The sequence below is a fragment of the Grammomys surdaster genome, unplaced genomic scaffold (assembly GCF_004785775.1).
Source record: "Grammomys surdaster isolate TR1022 unplaced genomic scaffold, NIH_TR_1.0 129, whole genome shotgun sequence".
NCBI lineage: Eukaryota > Metazoa > Chordata > Mammalia > Rodentia > Muridae > Grammomys > Grammomys surdaster.
Window position 1 is genome coordinate 12983200 of NW_021604587.1, and position 15228 is coordinate 12998427.

At 39.8% G+C, this 15228-nt stretch overlaps 1 protein-coding gene across 1 annotated transcript in view; it reads right to left on the minus strand.

Annotated features, from left to right (window-relative positions):
* Plcb1 (phospholipase C beta 1) overlaps nucleotides 1–15228 on the minus strand; it is a 248669-nt gene that overhangs the window by 92931 nt on the left and 140510 nt on the right. Inside the window, exon 25 of the mRNA XM_028755344.1 lies at nucleotides 4613–4793. Coding sequence (XP_028611177.1) covers nucleotides 4613–4793 — 181 coding nt within the window. The remainder of the gene's footprint in view (nucleotides 1–4612; nucleotides 4794–15228) is intronic.

Below are 15228 nucleotides of genomic sequence, written 5' to 3' on the forward strand. Positions count from 1 at the left end.
TCTCTCTCTCTCTCTCTCTCTCTCTCTCTCTCTCTCTCTCTCTCTCATTCTGAATCACTGCTGAATGCCAACTTCCCCTTTATTCGGCTATATCACTTCTGCATAACCATGACCCTGTTCTTGGTGAATGGAGTCTTGTCCAGGTAACTATGGATGGGTTGTCTGGACTTCTCAGTAGTATTCACAATGTTAGTCAAATTGAGTCTTCTGCTGATGAACCCAAGATTTCACAGTATCAGGGACCAGCCTTGGTCTCACCTGCGCCTGAGGCTGTCCTTTCCTGGAAAAGCAGTTATCACTATGGAGACAAGGGATTTTCAGAATGTTCTGTGTAGATGTTATTCCATGTCCGTCACCTGTTCAAAGATGGGCCTCCCTTCCCCCGACACCCTCATATGGTACCTACCTAGCTCTGAGGACAACATACACAAGACAGTTCCCCCAAATCCTAGATCTGTAACCTCTACATTAAATCCCATCTGCCTTACTCAATACTTTATAATGTCTCTTAGATGGAACCACTCTGCTAGTCTTCCAAGATCCATCCTAGACACTTTGCACATCACTTCTTCTGTCTAGAAACCTTCTTTCATGTGTGTGCCTGGACCAGGCCTTCAGCTCATGACTCAAATGTTGCCTTATCAACTTGTCTGTCAGTCCTTCCTGCCAAGTCTATTTAAAGTTTCCAGATAGAGTCTCAAACATCTATTTCCTAATATTAATATTATTTTTTCTCATAATCCTTCTCACTACTAAATATATTAAATTTTCTGCCAACTCATGCTGCTTATGGTCTGTGCCCCCTTGTAGAAGATTAGTTCCAAAGGGCAAGGATTGTTTCCATTTTTATCCAGCATTTGTTTGAAATGTTTACTGAGCAAATAGTAATACTAATTACTATTTACTGAATGAATACATGAATGGACAAAGTTGTTTTCTCCTTTTGGGATGATAAAAGTTACAGTGTCGATTATGGTGACGGTTGTTCTTAACTGTGAGCATGCTGACATTTCACATTTTATGTGATATGTGAGACAAAGTTCTTAAAGGAGAGAGAGAGGGAGAGCGAGGGAGGTAGAGAGAGAGAAAGGGAAAGAGAATACAAGTCATCAAAAAGAAATACATGGCTATGTATGTTTCACACGAGCAACAAACACAAAGCAAGCCTCTCATCACAACATTGGCCTGCGACATGAAGTAGAAGAGGAGTCTGTGTAGTGTTTAGGAAGCAGAGAATCTACAGTCAGATGGACAAAGTTCAAATCACAGATGTACCACTTTCTAGTCATAACACCTTGGAAAAGTCACCACATGGGAAGAATGCTGATAATCCTGAAAGGTAACTAGTGCTCTGAGGAGTAAACCCAATTTAATTCCTGTAACTGGCTTAGTTAATAGTATGTGAGCGAGCAGTGAGTGTTCAATGCATAGCTGTTGTCTTCATGGTTATAGTCCAGAGTTTCAGCCATAGCTTAGTGGAGAAATTCAGATAATATTGATTGGGTCTGGACAGTTGCCATCTATTATTAAAATTAACTTTGGCTCCTTTGTATCTGTCGAGGCAATTTCTCCCTGACCTCTACCTCAAACCTCTCCCAGGCATTCTTTTACTGTTTTGATCTTTAGAAAAAATTAATTAAATTTTTTCTGTGTGTGTGTCAGTGCCTGAGCATATGTGTGTACACCATGTACATGCAGTACCAGGAGAGTTCAGAAAAGGCATTGGCTTCCCCAGAACTCGAGTTACAAGCATCTGTAAGCTATGATGTGGGTGCTGGGAATGGAAGCCAGATCCTCTAGAAGACCATTCAGTGTTCTTAACTGTTAAAGCTACCTGCCTAGCCCATTATAGCCTCCAACATATTTCAGTAGTCTACCCACAAGGCAACTCACCTCAAGCTGTGGAGCTTGTTAAATACACCGCTTTAAACTTATTTAAGTTGTAGGATCTTGAACACATTTAAGTTCCAGGTTCTAAAAGAAGAATTATCATTAAGACCCCATTCTATGAAAGACTGCTGAATTAGGATATGACAAGGCCTCAATCTTGGTTTTAACTAGCCTTCCAGAGGATCTCGATGCATGCTTTAAGTTGGCAATAACAGGCCAAGTAGAATATGATTTTGGATAGGTAAGTCATGTGATTCTGACTTTTTAATTTGATATTGTCATAAAGGATCCAGGATGAAGACAAAAGAATCAAACTAAGTCACCTATCACATAGTCTGTTTTCTTTTACAGTTTAGGTTAGTGCGTAAAACAAGGGGTTTCACTGTTAAATTTTCAATCACATATCTCACGGTATCTTAATTATATTCATTCTTCCTCCCTTCCCCCATCTTTCTTCTCTACCACTAGCTGATCCTTTCCTTCCTCCCAAACAGTATCTTTCCTGATTTCTTGAATTGTATGTATGTATGTATGTATGTATGTATGTATGTGTTTGTGTGTGCATGTATACATACATATCTCTCCCTCTCTCTCTCTCTCTCTCTCTCTCTCTCTCTCATCTATCTATCTATCATCTATCTATCTATCTATCTATCTATCTATCTATCTATCTATCTATCTATCTATCATCTATCTATCATCCATCTATCTATCATCTATCTATCTATCATGTATCTATCTATCTATCTATCTTCTATCTATCTATCTATCTATCTATCTATCTATCTATCTATCTATAGTCATTTGTGGCTTATTCACAAATCTAGCTTCTATGAGAGAAATGAGCTGTTCTGTCTTTTTCTCCACTAACCTTTCTTGTTCTCCTTCTCCCCTCCTTTCCCATTCCTTCACCATTTAGAATCCCTGCTCTGTTTTCATGACAAATGTTTATACTTAAATCTGGATTCCACACACAAGAGAGAACGTGTTCTATGTCTTTTAGAATCTGGATTATCTAAACGAACCTGACAGTTACGTCCATTTCCCAGGGTGTGAAATAACTTAATTCTTCTCCATGGCCAAGTAACACTCTTGTGTTATTTACCACATTTTCTCTAGCCCCCTCTTCCTCCTCCTCCTCCTCCTCCTCCTCCTCCTCCTCCTCCTCCTCCTCCTCCTCCTCCTCCTTCTCCTCCTTCTTCTTCTGAATATCTTGGCTATTTCCTATCTACACACTGCCGTAAATGGAGCAAAGATAAAAATGGATGTGTAAGTGTCTCTGAGGTGTGTTGAGTTAGGATTCCTTTGGGCAGCTGAGTCATACAGGAATTCCAGTTTTGATTTTTTGAGAGCTTGTACAACTGATGTCCATAATGGCCATACTAGGGTACCATCCACCAGCAGCTTGTGACAGTTTGTCTTGTCCCCCAGCCTCACTAGCATTTGTTGTCAAAAATAATCTTAATTTGCATTTTCCTGACACTTAAAGATATTGAACATTTTTGTATATTTATTTATCATTTGCATTTCTCCTTTGGAGAACTGTCTATTCAATTTATTTGCACATTTATTGATTCGAAGGCTTGTTTTCATGGTGTTTAAATTATATGGTTCTTCATAGGTTTTAATAACTTGTTAGAGGTATAATTGGCAAAGATTTTCTTCCTACCAAGGAATGTACAGGGAGGGGTCCATGGCTCCAGTTACAGATGTAGCAGAGGATGGCCTTGTCTGACATCCAATGGGAGGGGAGGCCCTTGGTCCTGTGGAGGTTTGATGCCCCAGTAGGATGCTGGAACAGTGGGGTGGGAGAGGGTGGGTGGATGGAGGAGCACCCTCATAGAGGCAAAGGGGATGGGGGAGAGGATAGATGTGGGATGGGGCATTTATAGAGGGGTAACTGAGAAGTGGGATATCATTTGAGATGTAAACAAATGAAATGATTAATAAAAGAAAAGATTTTCTTCCTTCCATAGGTTGTCTCTTCATACACAGCAAATTTCTTACATGGATAGACTCATAGCAAAAGGACGGATAATTCTATGAACCATTTCCTCAATACACTGCCCATTTTGGTCAAGGCTACTTGTTCCAATACTTTTATTTGGGCATTAGCTTGTTTTCAGGGCTAGAACTTTATTCCTAAACTCACTTTTTGCCTTTCTGCATGTGATCAAGTGTTAAATATTCCTATTATTTATGATAGCACAAAAAAAACAGTATCAAGGACACTACGTGAGAGAAAATATTTTGGCAGGCAGACCTCATCACTAACAAAGAGGGTGTCCTTCATTTTCACAGGTAGCCTTGAGGCTCTGAAGGAAAAACAAGACAATGGGCAGCGGGCAGTTTTGTTATGCCTGTTCATGAGAATCTCAGTGATAAAGAAATAGAAGTGAAAATGTCCTTGCAGCACATGCTTTACTTTGAAAAGAATTTTTTACCCCCTTGTGCCATCTCAAGGATGCTCTGAAACTAATCGATGCTCAAAAATAATCCAGGAAGGTAAAAATGAAACATAGCTCTACAGAAGGATTAGAGGGATTTATCAAACGAGAGGAGTGTTAGTGTGCTGGACACTGAATAACTGCCTGTGCCCTCTCCACGCTGGTGCCATACGGTTCTTCAGTGTGCCCTGTGAGTCATCTGAGAGGAGCAAACATTTGCTCCTCTACAGAGACCTGCAGCTGCACAAACACAACCGTGCTGCTTTTTGGCTTACCAGTTTAATGTGTTCTCGCTTCTGGTACTTCTCACTGTAATACTGCTCTTGCCGAAGATTAAGCAGCTGCTGTTGTTGCTTGTCTTTCAGGTCTATCAACTTCTGAGTCATTTCTGCATCCAGGGCAGCGAGGTCTTGCTCAATGGCTGATGAGCCGTGGTCAGGGCTCCTGGGTTCAGATCTGAAAAGACACAGAGCTTGGCTCAGGAGCTGTGCAGGTGGTACCAGGTGCCTGTGAGGCTCCAGAATGCCTTCTCTCAAGACCACTGGGCTTGAGTGTAAAGACCAAGCCATTAGAAGAAGGTGAATCCCACATCCAGACTGAAACTATTTTTGTGTAAAGTGCTCTTCATATTGTGTGGAGTGCTCAGGGGAGATGAAGGACGAAGGGATGAATATACTGAACACACAGTATGATGATAACTCAGAGAAATCTGTAGGATTTACTTGTCGATTAAGGAAGATGGGAGACTGGAAGGCATAGCTAAGACTCCAGGGTCTCGGCTTCTCCTGATTCATCTTTAGATATGAAATATTTTGAGACTTTTTTGCTGTTTTGATGGACAATCTAAAAGGTGGTAATCCTTCTACACCTTCCATAAAAAAAAACAGGCTCTAAGCCACTCCAGAGCCTCTAGAAATAAACCCTTGGGAGAAATGATACTGAGAGAGCATTTTTCTCTCAGATAAAAACATGCAAGCTTCCTTTAATCAGAGAAGTAGAATTATCTGTCCTATATTTCCTTTCCTCAGAGGATAAGAGGTTAATTCGGTGTTCAAGGACAGAATCTGCATCAAGCGTTGGTGCTGGATCAAAGAAATACGATGTGTGCACGTGTGTGATATTTTAACATGTATGTCATTTAAAATTTGTACTAGCCATCTTTACATAAGAAATGAGTGATACTATTTTAATAAGATATGCTATAAGCTGGATGTACAATGAACATCTGTAATCCTAGCATTCAGGAGCTTAAAACAGATTGATTGCAAAGTGTCACCTCAGTCACAAGGCAATCTCTGGACTCAAAATAATAATTGTGTATGTATATATTAATTTAACCAGTTAAAAGATGTCAGATTTATTTTAGTTTTCTTTTTTATTGGAGTCAGAGAAATCTGGCATGCATTTTGTAGCTTTGGTACATCATAGTACTGATAAAATGCACCTTTTTCTTGCTCAGGCTAATTGTAAATGTTTCCACAGAGCCACACCTCTAGCTCAAATGAACCACATATAAAAGGCCTAATATCACATGTGGCTCAAGGCTCCTGTCTAAGGTGGATATTTGCGTGTGTCTTTTTCACCTTTCATTAAGTTTCCACATACTTATTGACAGCTTTGACTAGGTCCCTTCTGTCTCTCTCTTTCCCTCTGTCTCTCTGTCTCTGTTTCTCTCCCTACCCCTTCTCTCTCTCTCTCTCTCTCTCTCTCTCTCTCTCTCTCTCTCTCTCTGTAGGAGGCATGGAGGTCTCTGCTCACAAATGTTAAACACACAGAGTTATTCCTTCAAAGAAAGGGATGCATCATAGATGTGGTTAATAACCTGGTGAACTTTATGCTATCCGTGAGGCTGAAACAACATGAGATCCTCCCCCAGACACCATGAGCTTTAAAAACCCATCTTTGTGGAAGATACTGTGTGTACTTTACAAAGAATTTCAATGTAGCTATATCCAATCTCTATTTAGTTTACTTTGTCCTTTGTTGTGCACGAGACTGAGTTAATTATCAACAGAATGTTTTCATCAGATTGCGTTGTGCTTAAATATGCCTAAAATAAAGTACTTGCTGTCAGAGTCTTTAAGATTGAATGAACGCCCTACTTAGTCGTGTTGAACTAAACCACCTTCTTGCCTCCTGTGGATCATGATTCTGCTGGCCCTGGTGGTCACAGACACCCTGCTTATATGGGATTCAAGCAGAACAGAAGGTTTCAGAAGTACTGTCTGGCTTCCTCTACAAGCTGGCCTCTTTAGACAGTGTGGACTACAGAGGTGTCTACATATACATGTCTCCTGTGATGTTGTTTTGATGCTGTATTAGGAATTTTCAGAATATGATATAAAAGAAAATAAATGTATAAATGTATGTGTCAGTAATGTGGAGTTCTTAGGAGATATTTAGAACAAACTTTGCCTTCACTGGCTGTGCAGCAACAGGTGATGATGTAGCCTTTAGCTTCCACAGAAAGAGTGACACATCTCACCAGCTATCTTCTACGTCTGTTCAACCTCTAAGAAAAAATAATTTTTGCTACTTTTTAAAAATCAAGTATTGCATTTTGATTGTGTTTTCAAGGTGAGCACATGTTACATCATATGTCACAATATGGCTCTGAAGCTGCATCCTGCTTTTCTCTGCCTGGTGGGAAAGATGATGATTCCGAGCACAGTCAGAGGAGGATGTATCCCAGCCTACTGTGTTCTCAACTATGGACAGGTGGCTTACACACTCACAGTTTCAGGGTGATTTTTAGAACTTTCTGCTAAAGAAAAGGTCATATTTCTCAGTGGTGATCACTCCCTTTAGGTCAAGCTGTTGAAAGACTTTGAGAGCAAATGACCTGTTTCCAGAAAAGTTCTGACTGTGGGCTCTACATCTGTTTCCTGCATCTCTGATGATTGTAGATTACGCTGACCACACCTCCCCATTTATCGGCTAACAGGACAAATAAGGACATTTCATAAGAGTAATTTTTTAAACTTTTACCCTGTGACCCCAGCTCTGAAGAGGCTAAAGTAAAATATTACAAAGCTGAGGCTACACTCTGCTAGCTCAGGGCCAGCCTGAGCTATAGAGAGTCTATATATCTCAAAAACCTAACCAACTAACCAAATAAACAAAGGAATATTTTAAATCCAAGCTACAGAAAATCAAGTACATAAGGGAAACAATGACTCAAAATACTTTCCCACTACTGTGATATTTATTTAGAATATCTAATGCACATTGAAATAGAACTAAAGGATACTTTATAAAATTATAGATCTTCTAAACTATATATTTTAACACCATAAACAACATTTTACAGTTTAAATTGTGTGGACTAGTGTTCATGATGATTTTAAAACAATGTGTTACACAATACTATTAGCATTCATTAAAGAATTAAAGTTTAAGATATAAAACTACTTTGACATTTAGCTAAATAAAACCAAGGAAGATAAAAAATTGTTACCCAAAAAGACAATAGGAAAACTTGTTATGTTCGCTTTATTTCTAGTACCCTAATTATTAAGCATTGAAGAAAATACTTTCACAATAAAAAAGAAACATCATTTATTAGAAAGCAAAAGATTATTTATCATCAACAAGCTCTCAAAGGATGCTCCAAGAAAATACATGATAACAACATAGCAAAGTAGGCTCAAACAATTAGAAAAAAATGCTAAGTAATCTTATTTGACTGTTTCATAAATAAATTCATGGTATGGAAATATCTGCTGGTGTGGATATCAGTTTCTAAATGGTTTTGTGGGGCCATAGGTACCCCTTCTGGAAACAGTCACATGCCACCACAACTCTAGCATCACCTGCTCCAAGTATGACTGAAGCAGATGTGGCAGTAGCTTGTGTACATCTCAAAGGCCCAGCAAAGGGTCATCTTCCATACAGCAGCTAGGAATATTTTCTGAGGCTATTAATTAGACTACCGAAATTTCACTAAATTGTTTCCTTCAGTGGTTTCTTACTTAAGTATGTAAGTTCTGAAGTACTTGTCATTTGCTTCTGCTCTATAAGGCATTTGTTACACAGTGCCATCTCCTAGCTGCTAGACTTCATTTTGTGTCACACCACATGGGGCTTACTAGGTCTCATCCACTGTGTCAACTCTACTATTCTTGGAACAAGTCATTTTTTTTTCCCTGTTTCCAATCTTTCCTTTGGCCCGGAACCACCTCTTATCACTCTAAGGTTGTCCATGATTGATTTCTTAGGAGTCACCTCACTCTATACTCACATGTCAGAATGGCTCTCCTAGCTGGGTGTGGTGACATGTGCATATAATCTCAGCATTTGGACACCATGTCAGGGAGATTATGAGTTCAAATCCATCCCAAGTATCTTAGTTAGGATTTCTAGTGTGTGATAAAAACTTCATGGCCAAAAACAGCTTGGGAAGGAAATTTTTATTTGGCTTACATTTCCTGGGTCAGAGTCCATGTAGGGAATCCAAGGCAGGAACTCAAACAAGGTGGGAACCTGGAGGCAGAAGCTGATGCAAAGGCCCTAGTTGAGGAGGTGTGTGTGCTACATACTGGCTTACTTCTTATGTTCTGCTGAGCAGCCTGTTTTCTTATAGAACCCAGAACTACCAGCCAAGGGGTGGCCCACTCACAATGGGCTAAGTCCTCTCAAATCAATCATTAAGAAAATGCTCTTCAGGCTTACCCACAGCCAATCTTATGGAGGCATTTTCTCAACTGATATTCCCTCCTCTCAGATAACTCTAGCTTGTGTCAGTCAAGTCATCATAAAAACTAACTGGCAACCTTTTGGCTGGGGCAGACACAGAGTAGGTCTGCTCCTGTGGAGATACTGAATCCTGAACCATCCTAGAGGAGCCACTGCACTCAGAGGAGCTGGTAAGAACTCCATCTCACTCCCTAAGCCCCAGAGTTACATCTGGGAGCCAGGGACACTCAGGACCCACCAGCTACCCAAACCCCACCCCTCCGGAATTCCACTTCCCTTCCACCCCTGCCTGGTCCCTTTGGCTGAGTTGGTCTGCTCCTGTGGAGATACTGAATCCTGAGCTATTCTAGAGGAGCTACTGCACTCAGAGCAGCCGAGGAGCCACTACACTCAGAACAGCAGACACCGAGCTTGTTTGCACTTGGGAAACATCTTATCCTGAGCCATCCTAGAGGAACCACTGCACCCAGAGCAGAAGGATTTCCAGATCCAAGAGGTGGCCTGAGTCCCAGGAGTTCTTCCACACAGGAGATTAGGATCATAAGACCACAGAGACATCTGGACTCTGAGGAGCTCTGCCATAAGCAAGATAATTGGAAATACAGACTCCAGTCTTACACAGTGAGGGTAGGTAACACTAAAGTTAACCAGATGGCGAAAGGCAAGTGCAAGAACATAAGCACCAGAAACCAAAGTTACGTGGCATCATCAGTACCCAGTTCTCCCAATATAGCAAGCCCTGGACACCCTATCACACCGGAAAAACAGGATTCAGAATTAAAATCACTTCTCATGATGATGATAGAGGATTTTAAGAAGGACATAAGTAACTCCCTTAAAGAAATACAGGAGAGTACAAGTAAACAGGTAGAAGCCCTTAAAGAGGAATCACAGAAATCCCTTAAAGAACTACAAGAAAACACAAAAAAGGAATTAAACAAAAACATTCAGGATCTGAAAATGGAAATAGAAACAATAAAGAAATCTCAAAGAGAGACAACCTTGGAGATAGAAAACCTAAGAAAGAGATCAGGAGTCATAGATGCAAGCATCACCAACCAAATACAGGAGATAGAAGAGAGAATCTCAAGTGCAGAAGATACCATGGAAAATATTGACACTGTTGTCAAAGAAAATGCAAAATGCAAAAAACTCTTAACCCAAAACATCCAGAAAATTCAGGACACAATGAGAAGACCAAACCTAAGGATAATAGGTATAGATGAGAATGAAGATTCCCAACTTAAAGGGCCAGTAAATATCTTCAACAAAATTATTGAGGAAAACTTCCCTAACATAAAGAACAGGATGCTCATAAACATACAAGAAGCCGACAAAACACCAAATAGACTAGACCAGAAAAGAAATATCTCCCATCACATAATAATCAAAACATCAAATGCACAAAACAAAGAAAAAATACTAAAAGCAGTAAGGGAAAAAGGTCAAGTAACATATAAAGGCAGACCTATAAGAATTACACCAGACTTCTCACCAGAGACTATAACAGCCAGAAGAGCCTGGACTGACATCATACAGACCCTAAAAGAACACAAATGCCAGCCCAGACTACTATACCCAGCAAAACTCTCAATCACTATAGATGGTGAAACCAAGATATTCCATGACAAAACCAAATTTGCACAATATCTTCCCACAAACCCAGCACTTCAAAGGATAATTGATGGAAACCGCCAACACAAGGAGGGAAACTACAACCTAGAAAAAGCAAGGAAGTAATCTTCCAACAACCCCAAAAGAAGATAGCTATACAAACATAATTCTTCCTCTAATAACAAAAATAGCAGGAAGCCAACAATCATTTTTCCTTAATATCTCTTAGCATCAATGGAATCAATTCCCCAATAAAAAGATTCAGACTATCAGACTGGATACACAAACAGGACCCAGAATTTTGCTGCATACAGGAAACGCACCTCAGTGACAAAGACAGACATTACCTCAGAATAAAAGGATGGAAAACAATTTTCCAAGCCAATGGTCCCAAGAAACAAGCTGGAGTAGCCATTCTAATATCAAATAAAATCGACTTTCACCCAAAATTAATCAAAAAAGATAAGGAAGGTCACTTCATACACATCAAAGGAAAAATCTACCAAGGTGAACTCTCGATTCTGAATATCTATGCTCCAAATGCAAGGGCACCTACATACATAAAAGAAACTTTACTAAAGCTCAAAACACACATTACACCTCACACAATTATAGTGGGGGACTTCAACACCCCACTCTCAGCAATGGACAGATCATGGAAACAGAAACTAAACTGAGACACTTTGAAATTAACAGAAGTTATGAACCAAATGGACTTAACAGACATCTATAGAACATTTCATCCTAAAACAAAAGAATATACCTTTTTCTCAGCACCTCATGGTACCTTCTCAAAAATAGACCATATAATTGGTCACAAAACAGGCCTCTACAGATACAAAAAGATTGAAATAATCCCTTGCATCTTATCAGATCACCACGGACTAAGACTGGTCTTTAATAATGACAAAACCAATGGAAAACCTACATGCACAAGGAAACTGAACAACTCTCTATTCAGTGATGACTTGATGAAGGAAGAAATAAAGAAAGAAATTAAAGACTTTTTAGAATTCAATGAAAATGAGGACACATCATACCAAAATTTGTGGGACTCCATGAAGGCAGTGCTAAGAGGAAAACTCATAGCTCTAAGTGCCTACAAAAAGAAACTGGAGAGAGCACACACTAACAACTTGACTGCACAACTAAAAGCTCTAGAACAAAAAGAAGCAAATACACCCAAGAGGTGTAGAAGGTAGGAAATAATCAAACTCAGGGCTGAAATCAACCAAATAGAAACAGAAAGAACAATACAAAATATCAACAAAACCAGGAGCTGGTTCTTTGAGAAAATCAACAAGATAGATAAACCGTTAGCCAGATTAATCAGAGGGCACAGAGATAGTATCCAAATTAATAAAATCAGAACTGAATAGGGAGACATAAGAACAGAAACTGAAGAAATTCAAAAAATCATCAGATCCTACTACAAAGGCCTATACTCAACAAAACTGGAAAACCTGGATGAAATGGACAACTTCCTAGACAGATACCAGGTACCAAAGTTAAATCAGGAGCAGATAAACCATCTAAACAGTCCCATAACCCCTAAGGAAATAGCAGCAGTCATTAAAAGTCTCCCCACCAAAAAAAGCCCAGGACCAGATGGTTTTAGTGCTAAATTCTATCAGACCTTCAAGGAAGACCTAATACCAATTCTCTTCAAACTATTCCACAAAATAGAAACAGAAGGAACACTACCCAGTTCATTCTATGAAGCTACAATTACACTCATACCCAAACCCCACAAAGACACGACAAAGAAAGAGAACTTCAGACCAATCTCCCTTATGAACATCGATGCAAAAATACTCAATAAAATTCTAGCAAACCGAATCCAAGAACACATCAAAACAATCATCCATCATGATCAAGTAGGTTTTATCTCAGGAATGCAGGAATGGTTCAATATTCTGAAATCCATCAATGTAATCCACTATATAAACAAACTCAAAGAAAAGAACCACATGATCATCTCACTAGATGCTGAGAAAGCATTTGACAAAATTCAACATCCCTTCATGATAAAAGTCTTGGAAAAATCAGGAATTCAATGCCCCTACCTATACATAGTAAAAGCAATTTACAGCAAACAAGTAGCCAACATCAAACTAAATGGAGAGAAACCTGAAGCAATCCCACTAAGATCAGGGACTAGACAAGGCTGCCCACTCTCCCCCACCAATTCAATATAGTACTAGAAGTCCTAGCCAGAGCAATTAGACAACGAAAAGAAGTCAAAGGGATACAAATAGGAAAGGAAGAAGTCAAAATATCACTATTTGCAGGTGATATAATAGTATACTTAAGTGACCCCCAAAACTTCCACCAGAAAACTCCTAAACCTGATAAACAACTTCAGCAAAGTGGCTGGTTATAAAATCAACTCAAACAAATCAGTAGCCTACCTCTACATGAAAGATAAACAGACTGAAAAAGAAATTAGGGAAATGACACCCTTCACAATAGTCACAAATAATATAAAATACCTTGGTGTGAATCTAACCAAGCAAGTGAAAGACCTGTATGACAAGAAATTCAAATCCCTGAAGAAAGAAATCGAAGAAGATCTCAGAAGATAGAAAGATCTCCCATGCTCATGGATTGGCAGGATTAATACAATAAAAATGGCCATCTTGCCAAAAGCAGTCTACAGATTCAATGCAATTCTCATTAAAATCCCAACTCAATTCTTCACAGAGTTAGAAAAGGAAATTCTCAAATTCATTTGGAATAACAAAAAAAAACAGGATACCGAAAACTATTCTCAGCAATAAAAGAACTTCTGGAGGAATCACCATTCCTGACCTCAAGCTGTACTACAGAGCAATAGTGATAAAAACTACCTGGTATTGGTACAGAGACAGGCAGGAAGATCAATGGAATAGAATTGAAGACCCAGAAATGAACCCACACACCTATGGTCACTTGATCTTTGACAAAGGAGCTATAACTGTCCAGTGGGAAAAGGACAGCACTTTCAACAAATGGTGCTGGTTCAACTGGAGGACAACATGTAGAAGAATGAAAATTGATCCATTCTTATCTCCTTGTACAAAGCTCAAGTCTAAGTGGATAAAGGACCTCCACATAAAACCAGATACACTGAAACTAATAGAAGAGAAGGTGGGGAAGAGCCTCAGATACTTGGGCACAGGGGAAAAGTTCCTGAACAGAACACCAATGACATATGCTCTAAGATCGAGAATTGACAAATGGGACTTCATAAAATTGCAAAGTTTTTGTAAGGCAAAGGACACTGCCAATAGGACAAAACGACAACCAACAAATTGGGAAAAGATCTTTACCAATCCTACATCTGATAGAGGGCTAATATCCAATATATACAAAGAACTCAAGAGATTAGACTCCAGACAACCAAATGACCCTATTAAAAAATGGGGTATAGAGCTTAACAAAGAATTTTCAACTGAGGAAACTCGAATGGCGGAGAAGCACCTAAAGAAATGTTCAGTATCCTTAGTTGTCAGGGAAATGCAAATCAAAACAACCCTGAGATTCCATCTCACACCAGTCAGAATGGCTAAGATTAAAAATTCAAGTGATAGTAGATGCTGGCGAGGGTATGGAGAAAGAGGAACACTCCTCCATTGTTGGTGGGACTGCAAGATGGTGCAACCACTTTGGAAATCAGTCTGGCGGTTCCTCAGAAAATTGGACATAGCATTACCTGAGGATCCAGCTATACCACTCCTAGGCATATACCCAGAAGATGCTCGAACATATAACAAGGACATATGTTCAACTATGTTCATAGCAGCCTTATTTATAATAGCTAGGAGCTGGAAAGAACCCAGATGTCCTTCAACTGAGGAATGGATTACAAAAATGTGGTACATTTACACAATGGAGTATTACTCAGCTATTAAAAACAATGAATTCGAGAATTTCCTAGGTAAATGGATGGAATTAGAAATTATCATCCTGAGTGAGGTAAGCCAATCACAAAAGAACACACATGGTATTCACTCACTGATTGTTGGATATTAGCCCAGAACCTTGAAATGCCCAAGATTCAACTCACAGGCCACATGAAGCTCATGAAGAAGGAAGACCAAGTGGGGGTGATTCGGTCCTTATTTGAAGGAGCAACAAAATACTCAAGGGAGCAAATATGGAGACAAAGTGAGGGACAGAAACTGAAGGAGGGGCTGTCTGAAGGCCATTCCACCTGAGTATCCATCCCATGTGCAGTCACCAAAGGTAGATGCTGATGTGGAAGTCAGGAAGTGCATGCTGATAAGAGCCTGATATAGATGTCTCCTCAGAGGTCTGCAAGAGTCTGACATATTCAGAGGTAGATGCTCACAACTAGCCATTGAACTGATGGGGTTCTCAATGGAGGAGTTAGAGTGAAGACCATTGGAGCTGAAAGGGTTTGTGGCCCCATGAGGAGAGCAACAATACCAACCAACCACAGCTCCCAGGGTCTAAACCACCAGCCTGGGAGCACTTAGGGAGGGATCCATGGCTTCAGCTGTATACGTAAGTGCAGAGGGCCCTGCTGGGCATAGGTGGGAGAAGAGATCCTTGGCCTCATGAAGGCTGAACACCCCAG